Source organism: Hippoglossus hippoglossus, chromosome 3 (assembly GCF_009819705.1).
Source record: "Hippoglossus hippoglossus isolate fHipHip1 chromosome 3, fHipHip1.pri, whole genome shotgun sequence".
Taxonomy (NCBI): Eukaryota; Metazoa; Chordata; class Actinopteri; order Pleuronectiformes; family Pleuronectidae; genus Hippoglossus; species Hippoglossus hippoglossus.
In genome coordinates, this window is record NC_047153.1 from 21,016,864 (window position 1) to 21,034,131 (window position 17,268).

Sequence of the window (17,268 nt, forward strand, 5' to 3'; positions counted from 1 at the left end):
GTGTGAATTTATGTGCACGTCCGTAAATGGGAAGGTGGGAAGGTGGGAAGGTGGGAGTATGTGAGTAGCGGACAACAGCTGATCAGCGACGCAGACGTTAATGAAAGGGGGCGGGGGCGGGGGGGGGGGGGGGGGGGGGGGGGGGGGGTGCTCAGAGAACACACTTTGCCCATGCTGTGATGGAACAAAGGCAACTGGCCAGGCTTTCACCTCCGCTCTGTCAAAGCATAATCATATTAGTCTTTTCCCAGGAGTCCGTGAGTGTCCCCCTGGCCCGCAATGAAATTCCACGGCAGATCCATCCAGCACCACGCGGAGCACACGCTCAGATTTTGCAAAAGTTGACACTGTTCCGCCCGGCACTGTGCTGATACACCACTGGCTCTCCCAGGAAAGGTGACATATCCAGCCACAGGTTCACACATATGTCCAATTGTTTCCTAGCAACAAGGTCTTCCCCTGTTTTAAAGGAACATTTTCAGGCGGCTCCTCGGGGCACTTCTCCGTGTAAAGAGTGTAACCTTTCCCTTCCCCTTCCTCCATATCTTGTCTTTCTTTGCTATACCTCTCGTTTTTCCTTTTCTCATTGCTCTCTCTCTCTCTCTCCCTCTCTCTCTCCTGCCCTTGACTTTACCCCAACTCTTTCTCTGTGTGTTTGTCCGTCCCTCTATCTATGCCCCACTCTTTGGCCCCAGAGCTATCAGATTGCAGTGTTTTTCCCCTCCCCTTGTGCGAGCAGATAATTTTACCCGTGACCTCTTTGCTACCCAGCTTTCAGGCAGAGTATCAGTGTGAAAAACCCATCAGGCGTGTCCCACCCCCTCCCAGCCCCAACACATATTTGTAATAGCTGCTGGATAATAATTGCGCTGCGTTTAATTTTGTCCCTTTTACAGTATTTCACCCCTTCTAACTTTCAATTGTGTCAGCGATCATTGACATAGCAAAAGAAAAGGGCATTTACTTGCACATCCAGATACAATTCCCCTCATCCTGTTCCCACTGCAGATGTGGTGCGTTTAACTGTGTAATTTGAGACCACAGTGATTTTACCTCCAGATAGTCAGAGTAGATAGATAGGGTGGCATAAAAAGACTGATATGTTGTAATGAAAGCACCAATTATTTTTAAAAAATCAGTTTCACCTCAAAAATTCATTAAACTGCAATGAAGAGAAAGCAGCTCTGACATCACTTCCTTTATTGAATTGCATTGCGAAAGCTGCTAGGAATTAGGAAATATTGACATTCACTCCAGCAGTCTCATAATCAGAAAGGTTAATTGGTGTAATTAACACTAAAAGCTGTTTTTTTCCCCGGCATCATCATTTACACATGGATGTATTTGGGTAATGTGATGTGCACGCTCTGTGCCGCTTTGGCATTCTGCCGAGAGAAGAGTGAGTTAGAGGCTGTAAACCTAATTACATTTTATTTTTCTTCGCATTTCAAAAAGGTTCTGTTACTGTCTCTCTCTCTCTCTCTCTCGTCGGCGCCGACTCTTCCACATGTTTTTAACAAGGCAACGTGCATCATACACCGAGACAAGCCACCTGGACTGGACCAGGTGGCTTTCACAACATGTCTTCACAAATGTGATCTCGCCTGTGTTCTCACTTCTGTCTCATTTCTGGTGGTAAGGACGCGCTCGGAAATAAGAACGCCTGCTCAATGTCAATGTCGAGGTGCTTCGGCTTCGACCTCGTACACACTGGCCACATCTATCTCATAGCCTCTCACTGCTGATTTAATTCAAATCCTGCACACAGCCACAGCCACAGCACACAGACACACACAAACTGAAGGTCATTCCTAATGGTCTCTTCAGCCTTTCCTTTCACCATCACCGCAAACTCTCTTCAGCCTTTTCCGCCTTCCCACCATTCATCTAAACTCCCCCCCCTCCCTCCCCTCGATTCCTTATTGTCCCTCAAACAAGAGCTCCTCATAAATAGGCATGTGACAGCTGACAAAAGTGGGGGCATCCAAAGAGGATACTGTCTCATTTTACACAAAGCTAATGACTAAATAAAGACTACCACTTAGGAGTGTGAGAGAAAGAGGGCTCCTCGGAGGGGGCGATTAAAGAGCTGCAGCCGTCCCTCACATCCACGTCTTCCTTTTCGCTCCTTTCATATCCCCCCACTCTTTCTACTTCACTCTAAATAACTCTGAACAGCAGACTGTTGTTTAAGCATGTACCTGTTCCCAGGACACTTGTTAGCGCTCCGCCAGAGGATAAGTCTCTTATCTGCAACAGAGGAGGAACCAAGTTCATCTCCATCCATGCGAGGAAACCCCCCTGACAAATCTGACGATTCACACTGCTCCGTGTGATGAGCACACACACACGACTGAATGTTTGAAATCATAACAAACAATGTTTTGATCACCCAAACACAAACAGACACAGACCAATTATTGTGATGGAAATGACGTAGAGGTAATTACGCCAGATGCAGAATAATCATAATTGTCAAATCATCACCTTTGAGGCAATGGAACAGTTCGGTGAGCAGATTGATTCCACTCGCAGGCTACATCCATACTCGTTAGAAAATGGCATTTTCAAACTAAAACAATTTCTGTCCACACTAACGTTTTGGCTCCGTATTATGGTACCGTTCACAATCACACACCTGAAAACACATATCAAGGTGCTGGTGTAAACACGGAGGCACGTGCGTCCCACTGGACAATTAATGTATTTCAGATTGCTGAAATAATAGCTCTTCTCATTTCTTCACATTATTTACAGAATGTAGGCACAACAGCTGATAGCAAAGACAACAACAACCCCCTTTAATTGATAATAAATGTTGCATTCTACGCTGGTAGCCAAGTCTAATGTCAGTTAGTCCCAGAAGGAGGTCATGTGATAGGAGCCTGACCAATCAGTGAAGCATAAGTCGTGAACGAAAGATCCAATCAGCAAGTGGTTGTGAGTCAGCGTTTCCAAACATCTGCCTTTCTGCCCAACCAGACATAAGTTTCAAAATTTTGGAGTAGTGAGGAAATCATGCGTATTTGTAGCAGAGTTGATGCATTTTCAAACAAACGTATAAATATGGATGTAGCCTCAGTAGCTTAGCTATAGTATAAATCCTGGAAAGCGGGAAGCAGCTAGCCTGTCTCTGTCTAATGGTATAAAAAAAAACATTTTACCATCTTACACATTATATCTTCTAAGGTTGACCCAAATAAAAAATGTAATCTTTGTTAAACCTCCTCATCCATCTATTGGGGAACTTTCTATTCATCCAGTTCACGGTCATGAAGACAGGCATTGGCAGCCCCTCAACTGCATGTGTTATAAGTGTGGTAGAAAACAAAGCAGCCAAAATAAACCAATGTGCTCTGGGTGTTGCTGGACACCTACCTGCCAAGAGCACATTCACGGTCCTGCTGGTGAGGGCTCCAGCGGCACTGGCACTCATGCAGCTGTAGCCCCCCTCCAACCTCTGGGCGGGCTGGCCGTCCTTGGAGGTCGGCAGCAGGAGGAGGGATCCGTTAGCCAGATACTGCAGGTGATGCCCCTCCGGAGGCAGGGTCTGGCCATCCTGGAGCCAGGTGACATTGAAAGGTGTCTCGCTGGCCCCCAGATTGCAGTCCAGCAAGAGGGGCAAACCTGGTTCCAACACTACATGGCTGGGCCCAGCCCCACAGCTCAGCTCCACGGAAACAGGCTTTTCTGTGTGGGAGAAAGGAAGGAGAGTTTGTTAGCTGTGCAACATTGTAGGTTCAGTTAGGGTCATCTTCACTCTTAAACATATGGCCGTCTAGTTTCACTATCTCTGTGTTTGTCAGTATAATTTGATTATAACAAGAATGCCCCGAGCTCCAAAGTAACACTTTTGTTTTTATTACTCTATAAACACTATCACAGTTCAACTATACATTTAATATTACATGCTTTTTATACACAGCTCTTATTACTGTCACTTCCTTACACCTGTTTCATTTGTCATATTTGGCTTTTTTGCCGACTTTATCCGTTTCTGGCTTTGGCAATTTGTCATTTTGCTGCAGAAATTCCATAGAGTCAATAGCACTGGCAGCACAGATGGACAGGGGTGGTGCATTCCAGGCGCAGGGTGTTTTGGGGACAGCGAGAGGAGGCCAGAGGAGGAGGAGGAGGAGGAGGAGGAGGAGGAGGAGGAGGAGGAGGAGGGGGAGGAGGAGCTCTGCAAATGAAATGAGTGCAGAAGCATGAAGGGATTTGTGTGTCAGCAGCAGGACATTAAAGTCAGAGGGAGAGGGGAAGTCCTGGGGTGAGTGATTGATGAGCTGGTGTGAGATGAGCAACAGCGTGCTACATAAACTGCAGTCCAAGGAGACCACAGCAATTTAACCCTGCACATACTTGAAGGTGGCTTATTTTTTTAATGGTTAACGTTTTTATAAAATCATATTTAATTGAATGCAAAGATAACCTTGAAATAAAGATGCAGATAATTAAATAGAAATAAATGCACTTGCACTGGTATCAGACAACACACGATCCGATTATTATTCCTTCCGCACGGTGCATCCAGATGTTTTAAGACACTCATGGTTCTCTTGATCTCCTGTCTTTATCTTCACTGTATCTCACCCACACCCTTTCTGTCTTCGCCCTCTATTTTAAAACAGTAAATGCTGGGAAAAGTCCGTTTTAATGTGTTTCTGTGAAGAAAAAGATGGTGAGCTCTTAGGAAAGAGAGGATTAACGGAAAAACAAAGAAGGAAAAGATCAAGACAGAACCAGAGATGGGAGATAAAAAGGACTGAACTTCAAATCTTTACTGACATGATGGTAGTTTATCCTTCATGAGGAGGACGGACAGAATTCGAAATATAAGAGGGCATGAACGTGTTAGGGTCCAGTAGACTACACATATTATTCTACACATGGATGATATTGTTAATGTTTTAATGTGCACATATTTCATTACACATGATGCAGTAACATCTGTTTTGTACAGTGGCCACAAAAAATGGAAAAGTTGAATGCTAAAGCCAGCACACAACTTCAAGTAACAACACAACTGCAGGTGCCAAAACAACTGCAAGTGACAAACAAAGGGCAAAAGTGACAATACAACTGCAAAATCCACAACACAACTGCCAGTGACAACAAAACTGCAAAATCCACAACACAACTGCCAGTGACAACAAAACTGCAAAAATCCACAACACAACTGCAAGTGACAACACAACAGCAAAAGCCACGACACAACTGCAAAAAGCCACAACACAACTGCAAAAGCTACAACACAACTGCTTAGAGCCAAAACACAACTGCAAAAGCTACAACACAACTGCTTAGAGCCAAAACACAACTGCAAAACCTACAACACAATTGCTTAGAGCCACAACACAACTGTAAAAGCTATAACACAAGTGCAAAGGTGACAAAAAACTAAAACAACACAAACACAGACGATGAAAGAAGAAGATAACGAGGATCAGGGAGTGAAAGCCCATTGGATCTACACTCAGATGGTAGCGGTGTTGTTGTTTTTTTGTGTGGTGGAAAACCGATTGAAGCGTTTATAATCTGTATTTGATTATCATTTTATTTGACTTTTTGCATTTTAAAGGTTCTTAAGGTTCTCTAGGTAAAAGTGCTCATTAGTGTAATATGTTGCATTACATACCGTGTTATACATGGGCTTACAAATTAGTTGCAGCTGCAGAAATGGCCACTTGTTTATTTCCTCCTGTAAAACCGGATTTTACTCTAGCTGACAAATAGTGTGAATTGAGGTTAATTCAAATGAAATGTCTTTTACATGAAGTCATTACATGATTTCACATGTGCCCGTGTAAGTCATCTCATTTAATCTACCCCCTCTACACTTCATTTGACAAACCGCTTTGTGAATCCAGCTTAGGAAACACTATTTTCTCACAGAGACAGACACACACACACACACACACACACACACACACACACACACACACACACACACACACACAGGTTTCTTTCAGCTTCTCTCTCGCTCTCTCTCTCTCTGGCGTTGGATTAATTAAGTTAATGGGAGATGGAATTTTTCCCTTGATTAAATGAGGCCTGACCCCCCACCATCACTTCCTGATGAAGAGGCTGGGCAATGCTGAGAAAAGCTGCTGCACTTTTCTCTGGGCACACACAAAAACACACACACACATACAAATACACACACCTGCCACGGAGACAACATACATATGCACACACAGACCCATGCAAGTAAAGGACTCTCAAATATGCACGCAATCTTGTAGGAGCAGAAACACTTGCACACAAGCGCGCCCAAAAACACACACACTAACACACTTCACCTCCCTGGCTCCTCTCTTCCTCTCTCCTTATTTCAACTAATTAGCTTTCATTAAGTCATTAAACCGTTAGCAGCCATTTCCCAGCCCCCTGTCAATGGTTTCACTTAGCAAGAGGTGGGGATCATTCTGGGTTGGATATGGAAGCCATTATGTTTCTGAAAACTGGAAAAAGATGTGATAAGGTAAAAGCAAAACAGGGGGGAAAACGCAGGAAAGCATTGATTTTCTTTGTATTAAGACAAAGAAACATGTTTAGAAGCAAATGCTAGCACGACTATCCTTTAAAAGAGTTAAGGTAAGCACCCAGTATCACATATTTCAAGTTGTGGTCTTTTCATTTGGGAGTAAAACGCACGATATTCACACACATATGCACCAGGAGCCTCGACGTGCCCTAGATTTGCGGCAGCACACACAGTAAATTACATACAGGCGGATGTGTACCCACACAAACACCCATTTCACAAAGGCAGACACATACACAAGCGCACCGTGACTGCCGGTGTCTCATGAGGACACGGCGTGGTGAAGAGGAGGGGATGTGTGAAGTGGCCATTTTGCCATTTAACTGTACAAGTGGGAGCCGATGGAAGGACAGGGTACACACTCCGGGAGACAGCAGCGGCTGTGCGCTCTCGCTGAGCTGTAGTGAATGGATTGGGATGGCACCACGCCAAGAGGTTCATAGCTTTCTCTGGGTGGAGAGAGGACAGCGGTTTGCAAAAGGCAGAGAGGATGAAATAGAGATTAAAGGACGACAGGAGATGGAATCAAACACGTTCAACAAAATAAACGTGCCGATGATTAAGACACTGGCCCTCTCCCCGATCTGGATTTGTAATAGCTCTCTAATTGTGCCAACAGCAGTAATGAGGATGAAGAACAAATATAGCAGTGGTATGATCCCCTTAATTTTATTATAAATCACCATGTTGCTGCTGGATATCAGATGGATAAATGGATGGACTGCAGGGTGATTTTGCAAAACAAACTTTTTCCTCTTTTTTTTGGGGGGGGGGCTTCTCTTTCACACGTGAACAAAAGAATTTAACAAACAACTTCCAGAGAGCCGATTTTCTAAATTGAGGTTTCTCCGTATCCGTGTGTCAATGTGCAACAGAGTGTTTGGGAAATGATGACATCACAGCTTTGTTCACACGTGCCATACAAGACAACAACGATGGCGGCTACAATGTTGACAGGAGAATAAGCTCAATGAACATGCCCACAATGTTAGTTCTGTGGTATGATGGATAGTTGGTGTAGACTTTATCACCCCCCCCCCCCCCCCCCCCCCGGCCTGGCATGCTTTTTTGACTGTTTGTCGTTGTCTCTTGTCCTTGTCTGGATGGAGACATTTGGAGTCATTTGGAGGAGATGTTTTTTTTTAAAGAAGAGGCAATTAGCAGAAAATTTCTTTGAAAAAATCTCTGTATTGAATTGTAGACCTTGCTATCCTGAGCACAACAAAAAACACATAAGAGATACAAATGAAAAGCGCCTAGGCAAAGAAACACTCTCTGTCACTCTTAAAAAAAAATAAAAGACTAAAAAATCCGGGGCAGGAGGAGAAACGAGGACGGCAGACCTCTCTATACCATCTACACTTAGTTCGCAGCTCCATTCCTGTTAATGGATCACCTATTCACAAAAATACATTTGGGGGGAAAAGGAGAAAGAGGAGGAGCAGGCAGGAGAGTGACCCAGCACAGGGACAATTTCTTCACCCGGTCCAGCTCACTGTCATCAGAAAATGGACGCCCCATGACCCTGAGGCCACAGCTCAGGTTTCCACCGCCTCCAACGTGAAGCGATACAATAGCTCATGTCTGTCGGGATGTCGAGATATGCACAAAGAGGCTCTGCTGAAAGGGTCCAAAAACGGGTGCTTCAGGAAATAAGGTGAACTTTGCTCCTAAAGCTGTTACCCAAGGACAACATACAGTGGTGCTTTTTCTTGGGTAGTACAGTGGTGATCATGTCCTGAGGGGCATGATCCTGGTTTTTAACAATCGGGTATATTAAAAGCAAAACGTACGACTGCAATTTCAACATAATACACTAAAAGCAAATGGTTTTTACAGACATCCCGGCTCAGACACTATATTTGCAAATGTCCACATGCTAGGATGCTCACACGTTGCTTGGCAGGTGACAACATCTTAGTTCAGTATTTTAAGAAAATCATCAAAAATATTCATATCCCCGGTGATATATTTGGAACACTTTCAATCAAAGGTTCCAGTTGATTTGTGCCACCTTCTTCAGGAAAAGTAATGACTTCAGTATCATCCAGTGACTCTTATTCATTTGACAAAAGTAGCACGGGAAACCGTTCCCATTTTACAAGGTACAAAAAAAAAGTCGACCTCCTTCCAAAATAGAAATCTCTTTTTTGTTGTGTGTGAAAAACGTTGACACCCCAGTGTACTAAGCCCTTCAAAGTCAAACACCATGCTAATCTAACTGTTTTAGCATGCAATCATTTGTATATTATCACTTAACACAATGTACAGCTGAGTCTGACAAGGATGTCATGAGTTTCATAGGTCTGTGGCTACAAATCACAAAAGTACCAAATTTTTGTACAAATTAATTTTGAACAGATGTTGCAGTTTAAAGAAAAATTCAAGTTAATGTATCCTGAACAGAACAGAAATACGTTCATGGTAATCCATCCAAGAGTTATCAACATGTCTTTAAAGGGAAGTCAGGGGTAATCCTTTGGAAACCATAAACACGTGTACAAGACATCATGACAATCTATCCAATCATTCTTATATTTCAGTCTCGACTAAAGTGACCTGATTTTCAAACCTCCCAACCAGGACCATTGGGACCCATGCATGCACTCATGTGGGCACCTCTGCATGCACCACTGTTCTCATCAGGGTAAGGGACAGTTGAGGGCTTTCTCTTTCACACCCAGTGAAGCTTTGGAAGAAGCCATCCTTCCATGTTATGTGTTTAAATGGGATTAGGTAATAATGAGTGGGACAGAACATGATAAACATATGTAAGCGCTGAAGTGTAACAGTACAATATAATTATAATTTGGATTGTTGTTTCACCGAGACAGTTTGGCACTAAATGTGGAACAATGACATATACAGAATTTTTAGATATTTTTAAATAAAAAATAACGGACAAACTAGAACATCTGGCTACCACGGTTTAGACCGAGGTGGTGGACAGACCACCACCACACTGATATTGACATTCATAAAGGAACAACTCCAGCTGGACTGGGAGCTATCAAGTGCTAAAGTATTGCATGAACAAAAGCCAAGGTCACACATTTGAAAAAAAAAGGTGGAGAATGTGAGTTAAGAAATGGAAAGAGAGGAGACAAAGAAAGGGACCAAGCAGACTGAGCAGTGCAGATAAGATTAAAGCAGCCTTAAGACGCAATTGAAAGAGAGCAGCGAAATGTGATTACAGACACTTTTGTGAAGAGGGACCACTAAGCACTCAAAAGCTGTGATAACCAGATTGCCTTGTACATCTGCTAAATTGACACGGCGGCAGTAGATAATTGCACAAGTTCCTGCTGCATGATATCCGCAATGTCTTGTATTGTGCATAAAGGTGGTGAGTGTTGGGAAAAATGGGGTTGTAGGACATTACTTAAACCTTGATACAGGCTGAGTGGACAGGGACAGAATGATAGTACTGACCGGTGTGCAGCAGTGTGTGTCTGTGTGTGTGCCTGGAGGCCACGGACCAAAAATCAAACCAGGCTCAACAAGTGTTCAGCTGTTGTTACAGCAGTGTTTTCGTTTGAAAGTTCAATTACCAAACATTGACAAGAAAGTAAAAAAAAAAAAGCCCTGTCATTTGCTTGTGGCCCAAAAAACAACCCGGTGTGTGAATAAATCGATATTGTGAGGCCACAGTTGTGATAATCTGAGAAGAGAGGCAGCTTGCAATAAAAACCCTGCAGGGACATAGAGACTCTTATGTTTCAGTGTTTGAGTGGAAATGCCTGAGCAGCGGCGAGAAACCACTGTTTATATTTAGACATTTATCTCGTGTATAGCTTCGTCTCTGGCTTTAAGGAGCTGTCTGAAACGTGCTGTACATTTAATCCTATTTATGAGCTTTAATTGCACATGATGCCAAATTCAGAAAAAACGCTCCGTTTTCCAGACAAGCAGAGATTCATACGGAGGGCGAAACATTTCACTGACTCCACAGTGAGGCTGTGAATCACTCAACAATCTGAACAGCTGTGGCGTTGGTTGTTAACCGTTCCAGTTGTGTTTTCTCCCATGATGATAGGCTACTGCAGAGCTCCTCCAACACCCTGTCATCCTAACCACAAACACACAATCACTTTCACTATAAGGGAGCTTCTTTTTTTTCTCTGACTGAGTTTTTTTTTTCCCCTGCAGGGTTCACTGAGTTTACACGTACAGAGCTGCACAATTAATAGAAAAGCACTGCTTTGATGGCTGCAAGTTTTTTCTCTGATGGAAAACTGTTGCAGGCATTTGTTTCAACTCTTTTGTTGCTGCTTTAGATTCCTGACCTCCAGATCATTTTTTTCACTTTTACTTAAAGCCAAACAAATCAAGACCATGACCATCTAATTACCTCCTTAAAGCATATTATTGACGTTTTAAGACGTTATTTCCACTATGGATTCATCTTGTGAATATTGTATTACCTCCACTAAGTACGTTATGTTTGCACCCCAATCCATTTGTTGGTTCGTATGTTTTTTGTTTGTAAGACAGATTACACAAAACAAACACTGACAGATTTTAGATCGGGGGCGGATCCATGCACACTTTTGTTTTTCCACATTGCAGCGTTTTTTTCAACATTTTCACCCATTTCCCAGGGAATAGTTCATGGATCTTGGTGAAAAAATCGCACATTAAGAGGACTGATGTCTGAGTGTGTGAATGTGTGGTTTAATTAAAGGGAACTGTTGTGCCTCGGCTGAGTGCCATTCAAAGTATCAATTGGTTGTTTTCCCTTATAAAAAGATGGCCATCACCATTTCTCAAAGCACTAGTTGACAAATTCCCCATCTTTTATTTTCGTATCTGTCTTAAAACCGGCAGAAATTCACATTTGAGAAATGGAATCTATACATTTTTGGTGATTTTGCTCAAGTAATGAAACACTCACAAACTGCGACGTCATGCAGGGACCGTCCTCTTGCAGCCAGAGTAACAGGAAGGGACAGGAAGGAGTTAAATGAAAAACGAGGTGTTGTGGTGAGACATACATGGCTCCTGGGTCAAACTAGACTTGTGTGAAAGAGAAAGGGAGCTGAGGATGAGGAGAGGGGGGGCACCAGTGCAGTCCCTCATGCCTCCTGCTCTACGTACACTGCTCATTCATCCCAGTCCTCCTCATCCAATCACAGAGCAACGTTCCCGCAGGAAGGACCTAACAGCAGCGTGGGGGCCTCCACATGGCCATGTCAAGTGCCAGGCCCACTTTCATGAGTCAACAAAGCGAGCAATAAAAACTAACACGGGAGTAAAACGGGAGATCTGAGTCAGAATCTGTGTATTCACGCAGCAGCACAATGAACAAACAGGAATGTGTGGCTGGGGGGGGTGCACTGGTGCATGAGACTGGGAACACACTCCCAGTGTGCAGGGCAGAAAGACATACTGGGAGGTATTCTATGGAAAAAATAGACCAAAGATAGGAGACAGAAGAGTCCGAAAAAAAAATTCCTCATCCTTGAATTCTTGTAATGCTTGTATTTTAGGTTCAGGGTTGAGCATCTTACCCAAGGTCAGGATGATAAATTAAATATGTGAAGGTGTAGTGCACTGAGCAAGCAGGCTTTACATATTATGCTCACACTAGGTTCTCAATGATTACATTTTTACATCATTGATGTTAGCGAGATGTGCTAATCTGTGAGTAATATACTGCATCTACGTAAATGAGAAGGGTGTGTGTGTGTACGCTCAAATGATTTTTAAACCTCTGTCGTTTATTGTATGATGGCTGCACGTACGCATGCATGTGAACCTCGTGACCTACCATACTGCTTTCTGTTTCTAGTTTGACCAATCACGTTTGAGCAGGCTTCGGTTGCTCTCTGTGGAGAGCAAAAGAGCCGGAACAAATGGACCGAAATGCACTAGGCTATCGATTCTTTAATTTATCTGCATTCATATGTGGATAGCTGTTAATAGAGCATAGCCAAAATGTTGCCTGGACCTAGAACACCTTTAAGAAGTATCGCAAACATTCAACTCATGCGATAAAATAAACTATAGTCAAACTGTAAACAGTGGCAAACAGTCGATAGAGTCTTGGTCTGGATATCCGTTGTCCACACCAGAAGCGCTAAAATACTGGCCATTGTCCCTTGAAACTAATTCCTTGTCTGACAATAGAGATTGTCTCAGATTGCCTGATCCTTAACCTGAACAACAATTCACATCTTACCTGTCACCTGTAGGACCTCAGAAATTAAGTTTTGCCTCATTAGGACCAAGCTTTGGTCCCATTAAGGTCTACTTGTACTCAGTGTTTATGCTATGTTTAGGTCCTGAAGACGTAACAAAATTAATACACACACATAGATCAAACTACTTTAGCAGAATAAAAGATTGGTTGAACATTTTCAAGAAACAAAATGAATTTGTGGCTTGACATAATGATTCCATCTAAGCTTTACTGTAATGTTCTGTTTACTCATTACACAAAACATTGCTGTACCTTTACCTGATCACTCTTAACGTACAATTTACATTTCGATAATGTTTCAAACTGCCAGCACTGTCAATGAAGTTGGGGCTATGGATGGAGCCTGTGCTAGAATTCAAATGAGGGTATGATTAGATCAGGCGGCTGCTGGATAAGTCTCGGATAATACAGAGTGAACCACCTACGGTGTAACTGTGACCCTGCCTCGAGGATCTGCTCAAAATCCCATCATGTACAGTTATCAGATACACGGTGTGGCAAACCTCAGTGATCTAGTAAGCCAAAAGGAGGGAATCGCACAATCTGTCTGAATTGCATCATTGTCATTTTGTAATATTAGTTTGTGCTCCTGGGATTAAAGAGCTGCTTTACCAAAAAAACCTAACCAAATCAAGAATATGTCATCACACATGAATAAAGGCAGCTCCATTGCCAGTAAAACACATACACAAAATTTAATTGCTGTTTCATAAAGCTTTTTTTTTTTTCACAAGCTATGCAAGCTAGAGTACTAGTTTATCAGATGGCAGAATTATAAAGCTTTTCCCCCATAGAGGAAGGTGGCGTAACAGCATGTTGCAAAATCAATCTTCACTTTATACATGAAACGTAGCTCGACTTGTCAGATGGGCTAAATTCCAAATCATCCACACGCCCATCTGTATAAATCCTGTCATGATAACATGATTTGCCGTGAAGAGTCAAAATGCAACTTTTGTATATCTAACACCCCCATGTGAAATCCAGAAGGCTATTATTATTATTATTTTAGATAGACAAACCCCAAAAAATGTCATTATAAAACAATATAAGCTAGAACATGAACAACCTCATCTAAAAGATAACACAAATGTAATCATTCTTTTCATACTTGTATAATCTCTGTCGAAGGATTTAGATGGAAAGAAGAAATGTATTTCCTTTACCACAGATCTGACCCTGGCAAGTCATGAATACATACAGGTACTGAAATGAAACACTCATTAGCTCATGAGGTCTCAGATATTCAGATATTTTGTAGCAGTCACACTATTTAGAACTGACAAAATACTCATCCACATCCCATGAGAGTAAATCATTCGATTTCACTGCAGACAAAATGGAGCGTGAGACTTCTATTGCATTCACACAAACACCCCTGTGCTTAAGATTGCCTCCCTGGCAGCATGAAAAGGCGCACACAGGGCACCATGAAAAATCAACATATTCACTGCACAAATATACCCAGCTGAAACTCAGCCCAAGGCATCTTTAAATAATATGCATCCTAATTTAGCATGGACTCTCTGGGGAGCAGATCAAGATACACTCACAAATCGCAGCTGATGCACCAACACTAACACACAAGCAAGCACACAGGGTGTATGTCCCTCTGCGAACACAAACACACACACACACACACACACACGCAGATAATTAATTTATGACTAATATGTAATGAGCTATTCTCCACAGGCGCTGCTGTCCAGCGAGCGCCGGTCTCAAGTCTCAAGAGATGTGAGGATGTATGTTCGCAGAATTACTGAATGAGGAAGTGGGATGAGGGAAGTTTGAACACAGGGAAAGTTCAAATGATGCTAACAACTAGAACATAGTAATTAAAAGCACTGTTTACATCAGTACATTATTTAAAAATCAAATTGCCTTAGGTTATTAAGTTGGTGTGTTCAGTACAAGACGTTGAAGAATAGAAGTTACTATGCCAGTTTGAAAACCCCAACCTGGTTTACGTTAACGTATACCATTTTGGGTGTTTTCTTTGTAATTTTGCAATAAACTACAACTCCATCCTGTTAACACTCAGATCGTCGTCAAACTGTTGGTAACAATCATATGTCGATGTTGCAAACTGCTGTGAGAACTCCAATAGGGCATTATTATTTGATTAAGATGTATACATGTCTACACAATGCAAATAGGGTCAGAATACTCCAGATCTTAATAAGATCACGATCCTATTCAATTCAATTGTATTGTATAGTGCCAAATCATAATATACATTATAACATAATGTACATTCTAGTCATCAGAAAATTCTGAAACGGCAGTGTCTTTTTCAGACTATTGGCTTAGGGTAAATATTGTAATAATGTAAACACAGTGAGTGAGATGAAAACAGGCACGGAATCATTTATTTATATCAGAACTGCATCAGGTATTAGCTACATAGAGCAAGAGTAAGGGTCAATGCACTACAGTCAGTGTACATCCCACTGCAAATTCAGTGTTTAATATTCCGTAGCTGCTGCTATACGGGAGGTTGAACAGCTGGCCCTTCGCTGTAGACACAACAACCTGGAGCTGAACCCAGTCTGAACATTCAGAATGACGGTACAGTTCAGGAGGAGACGTACACAACGCTAATCAGGTGAACTAAAGGTGGAAGTAACCATTTGATTCACTCATTAAAAAGGGGATATTCTGTCTGCAGTGGCTGAGGAAGTTCAACCCACAACAAAAGCTCCATTTGTTAGTCTTTATGTTGTTTAAGTACACCCACAGCGCCCCAGCATGCTGGGCACGCGCTCATGGCCAATAAACTTAATTCAAATGCTAGTTATACAGATAAAAATGTTTGAGGATGACCTCCAAAAGTACCACTACCACTTGATCAATGGTATACTCCTATTGCCGGATGAAATAATCAGACCAAAGCAGTCAGCTGAGAGATAACCAGCAGAAACTGATACCAAGCAATACAGGGAACTTACTGTATGAAAGCAGCTCCTAGTGCAATCATTCGGTTTACCAACTCAGAATAACATGAGCTGTCAGTTCACTAATGTGATTGATATAAACAGTGTAAGATGCCGGACACCATGTAGATATAAAGTAAATGCCTAACCCAGGAACATAATCCGTCATCTACGAAGCCAAATGAGTTTTAATCAGATTATTTGGCAGACTAACCCGAGATCAACAATTAAGAGAATATTGAATTTATATTCAAACGGTTGCATGGAAAGAAAACTCCAAATGCCCATGCTGCTTTGTTCCTGCTGCAAGTGTTACGCAACGTTAGCCATAAATATATATGTCAGATTTGTCAGCTTATTGCTGAGCACAGCCACTTTCTATTTCAAATTTCAAGCTGCAATGATGATGCAAGTGTGTGATCACTCAGGTTTGTTTTGGTATATTGTTGGAACTGTCCGACAATCAATTATTTATTAAGCACATTTCAGCGTTTGGCCTGCTTCACTCCACATTGCCCTAGTGTTTTGACAGCCCTGTAGCTTGAAGGCAACACAGTGTAAGAAAACACAGAAGGAGAGGATTATTCGAAAATAAACCAATTCCTTTTACACGTCAGCTGTGAAACGTTTGTTCCACATCTGGCGAGTTACAGCACAGGTAGGAGTGTCATGCGTCATGAGCGCGTTCCACTTTATCACAGTTAGTGATGCAAGTTTTGTAACGGTGAGATGACTGTGCTGCAGACTGGTATTTGTGCATTTTGTGCTTAAACTTGCATTTTAAATGTCACGACAAACCACCTTCTTCAGACTTTTTCTGCATTTTAACACGCCAACTTCGCTGTATTCAAAATATCTTCATTTGAGACAGTGCAGAGTCAAAAATGTAACCCCTTGTGCAACTTTTACATCTCCATGATATTTAAGTTGGAGGATGGACTTTGCCCCACAGCACCATGTTGGAGTGTGTGGAACAAATGGTTGACTCAAAAACACAGTTCCCTCCCACCACCATGGCTAACGTTGCACAGGGTCACTTCAGCAGCTGGATTCCTACAGGCTCAATTTCCTCGGGTGTTCCATGGAAATATCAACTTTGTATGAAACAGGCCGCTGAGATGACACTGTCTGACCTCAGAACACTGGAGGAATCACATTGTAACAAACTCAGAGATAACGTGTGGAGATGTACCGACATTTATCTGTTTTATAATAATAATAAAAAAGGAATTTAATCCGTCCCAGAACTGATCAAGCAGAGGTAGTCTGAGGTGATTTCAAAGCAAGCTAAAAATAAGACTTCAGCAGCGTGGTGTCGTTGACAGGCAGGTTCAAACTCTTCGCAGGCTCGTCAAGAGCATGTGAGCAAACGCTGCTCATTTAGATATGAGGATATAACTTCGTCTGTCTGTACAATGCTACGTTACAAGTTTATCCAGGGACGACGAGGCTATGATGAAAACATGATCTTATCAATTAGTCCTGGGTGGAGAAGCTGAGAAGAGATGCAGGCGAACGCCAGAAGAAACTGCAAGTTTTATTTCCAAGCTCATTTCCGAGATCAGTTCCTAACTTGTCAAGCT

At 42.4% G+C, this 17,268-nt stretch overlaps 1 protein-coding gene across 2 annotated transcripts in view; it reads right to left on the minus strand.

The window, feature by feature from the left end:
- The window catches only part of igdcc4 (immunoglobulin superfamily, DCC subclass, member 4), a 53,260-nt gene that overhangs the window by 30,267 nt on the left and 5,725 nt on the right, over window positions 1-17,268 (minus strand). For both annotated transcript variants that reach the window (XM_034578987.1, XM_034578978.1), the window contains exon 2: window positions 3,379-3,690. In XM_034578987.1, the coding sequence (XP_034434878.1) occupies window positions 3,379-3,690 (312 nt within the window). The remainder of the gene's footprint in view (window positions 1-3,378; window positions 3,691-17,268) is intronic.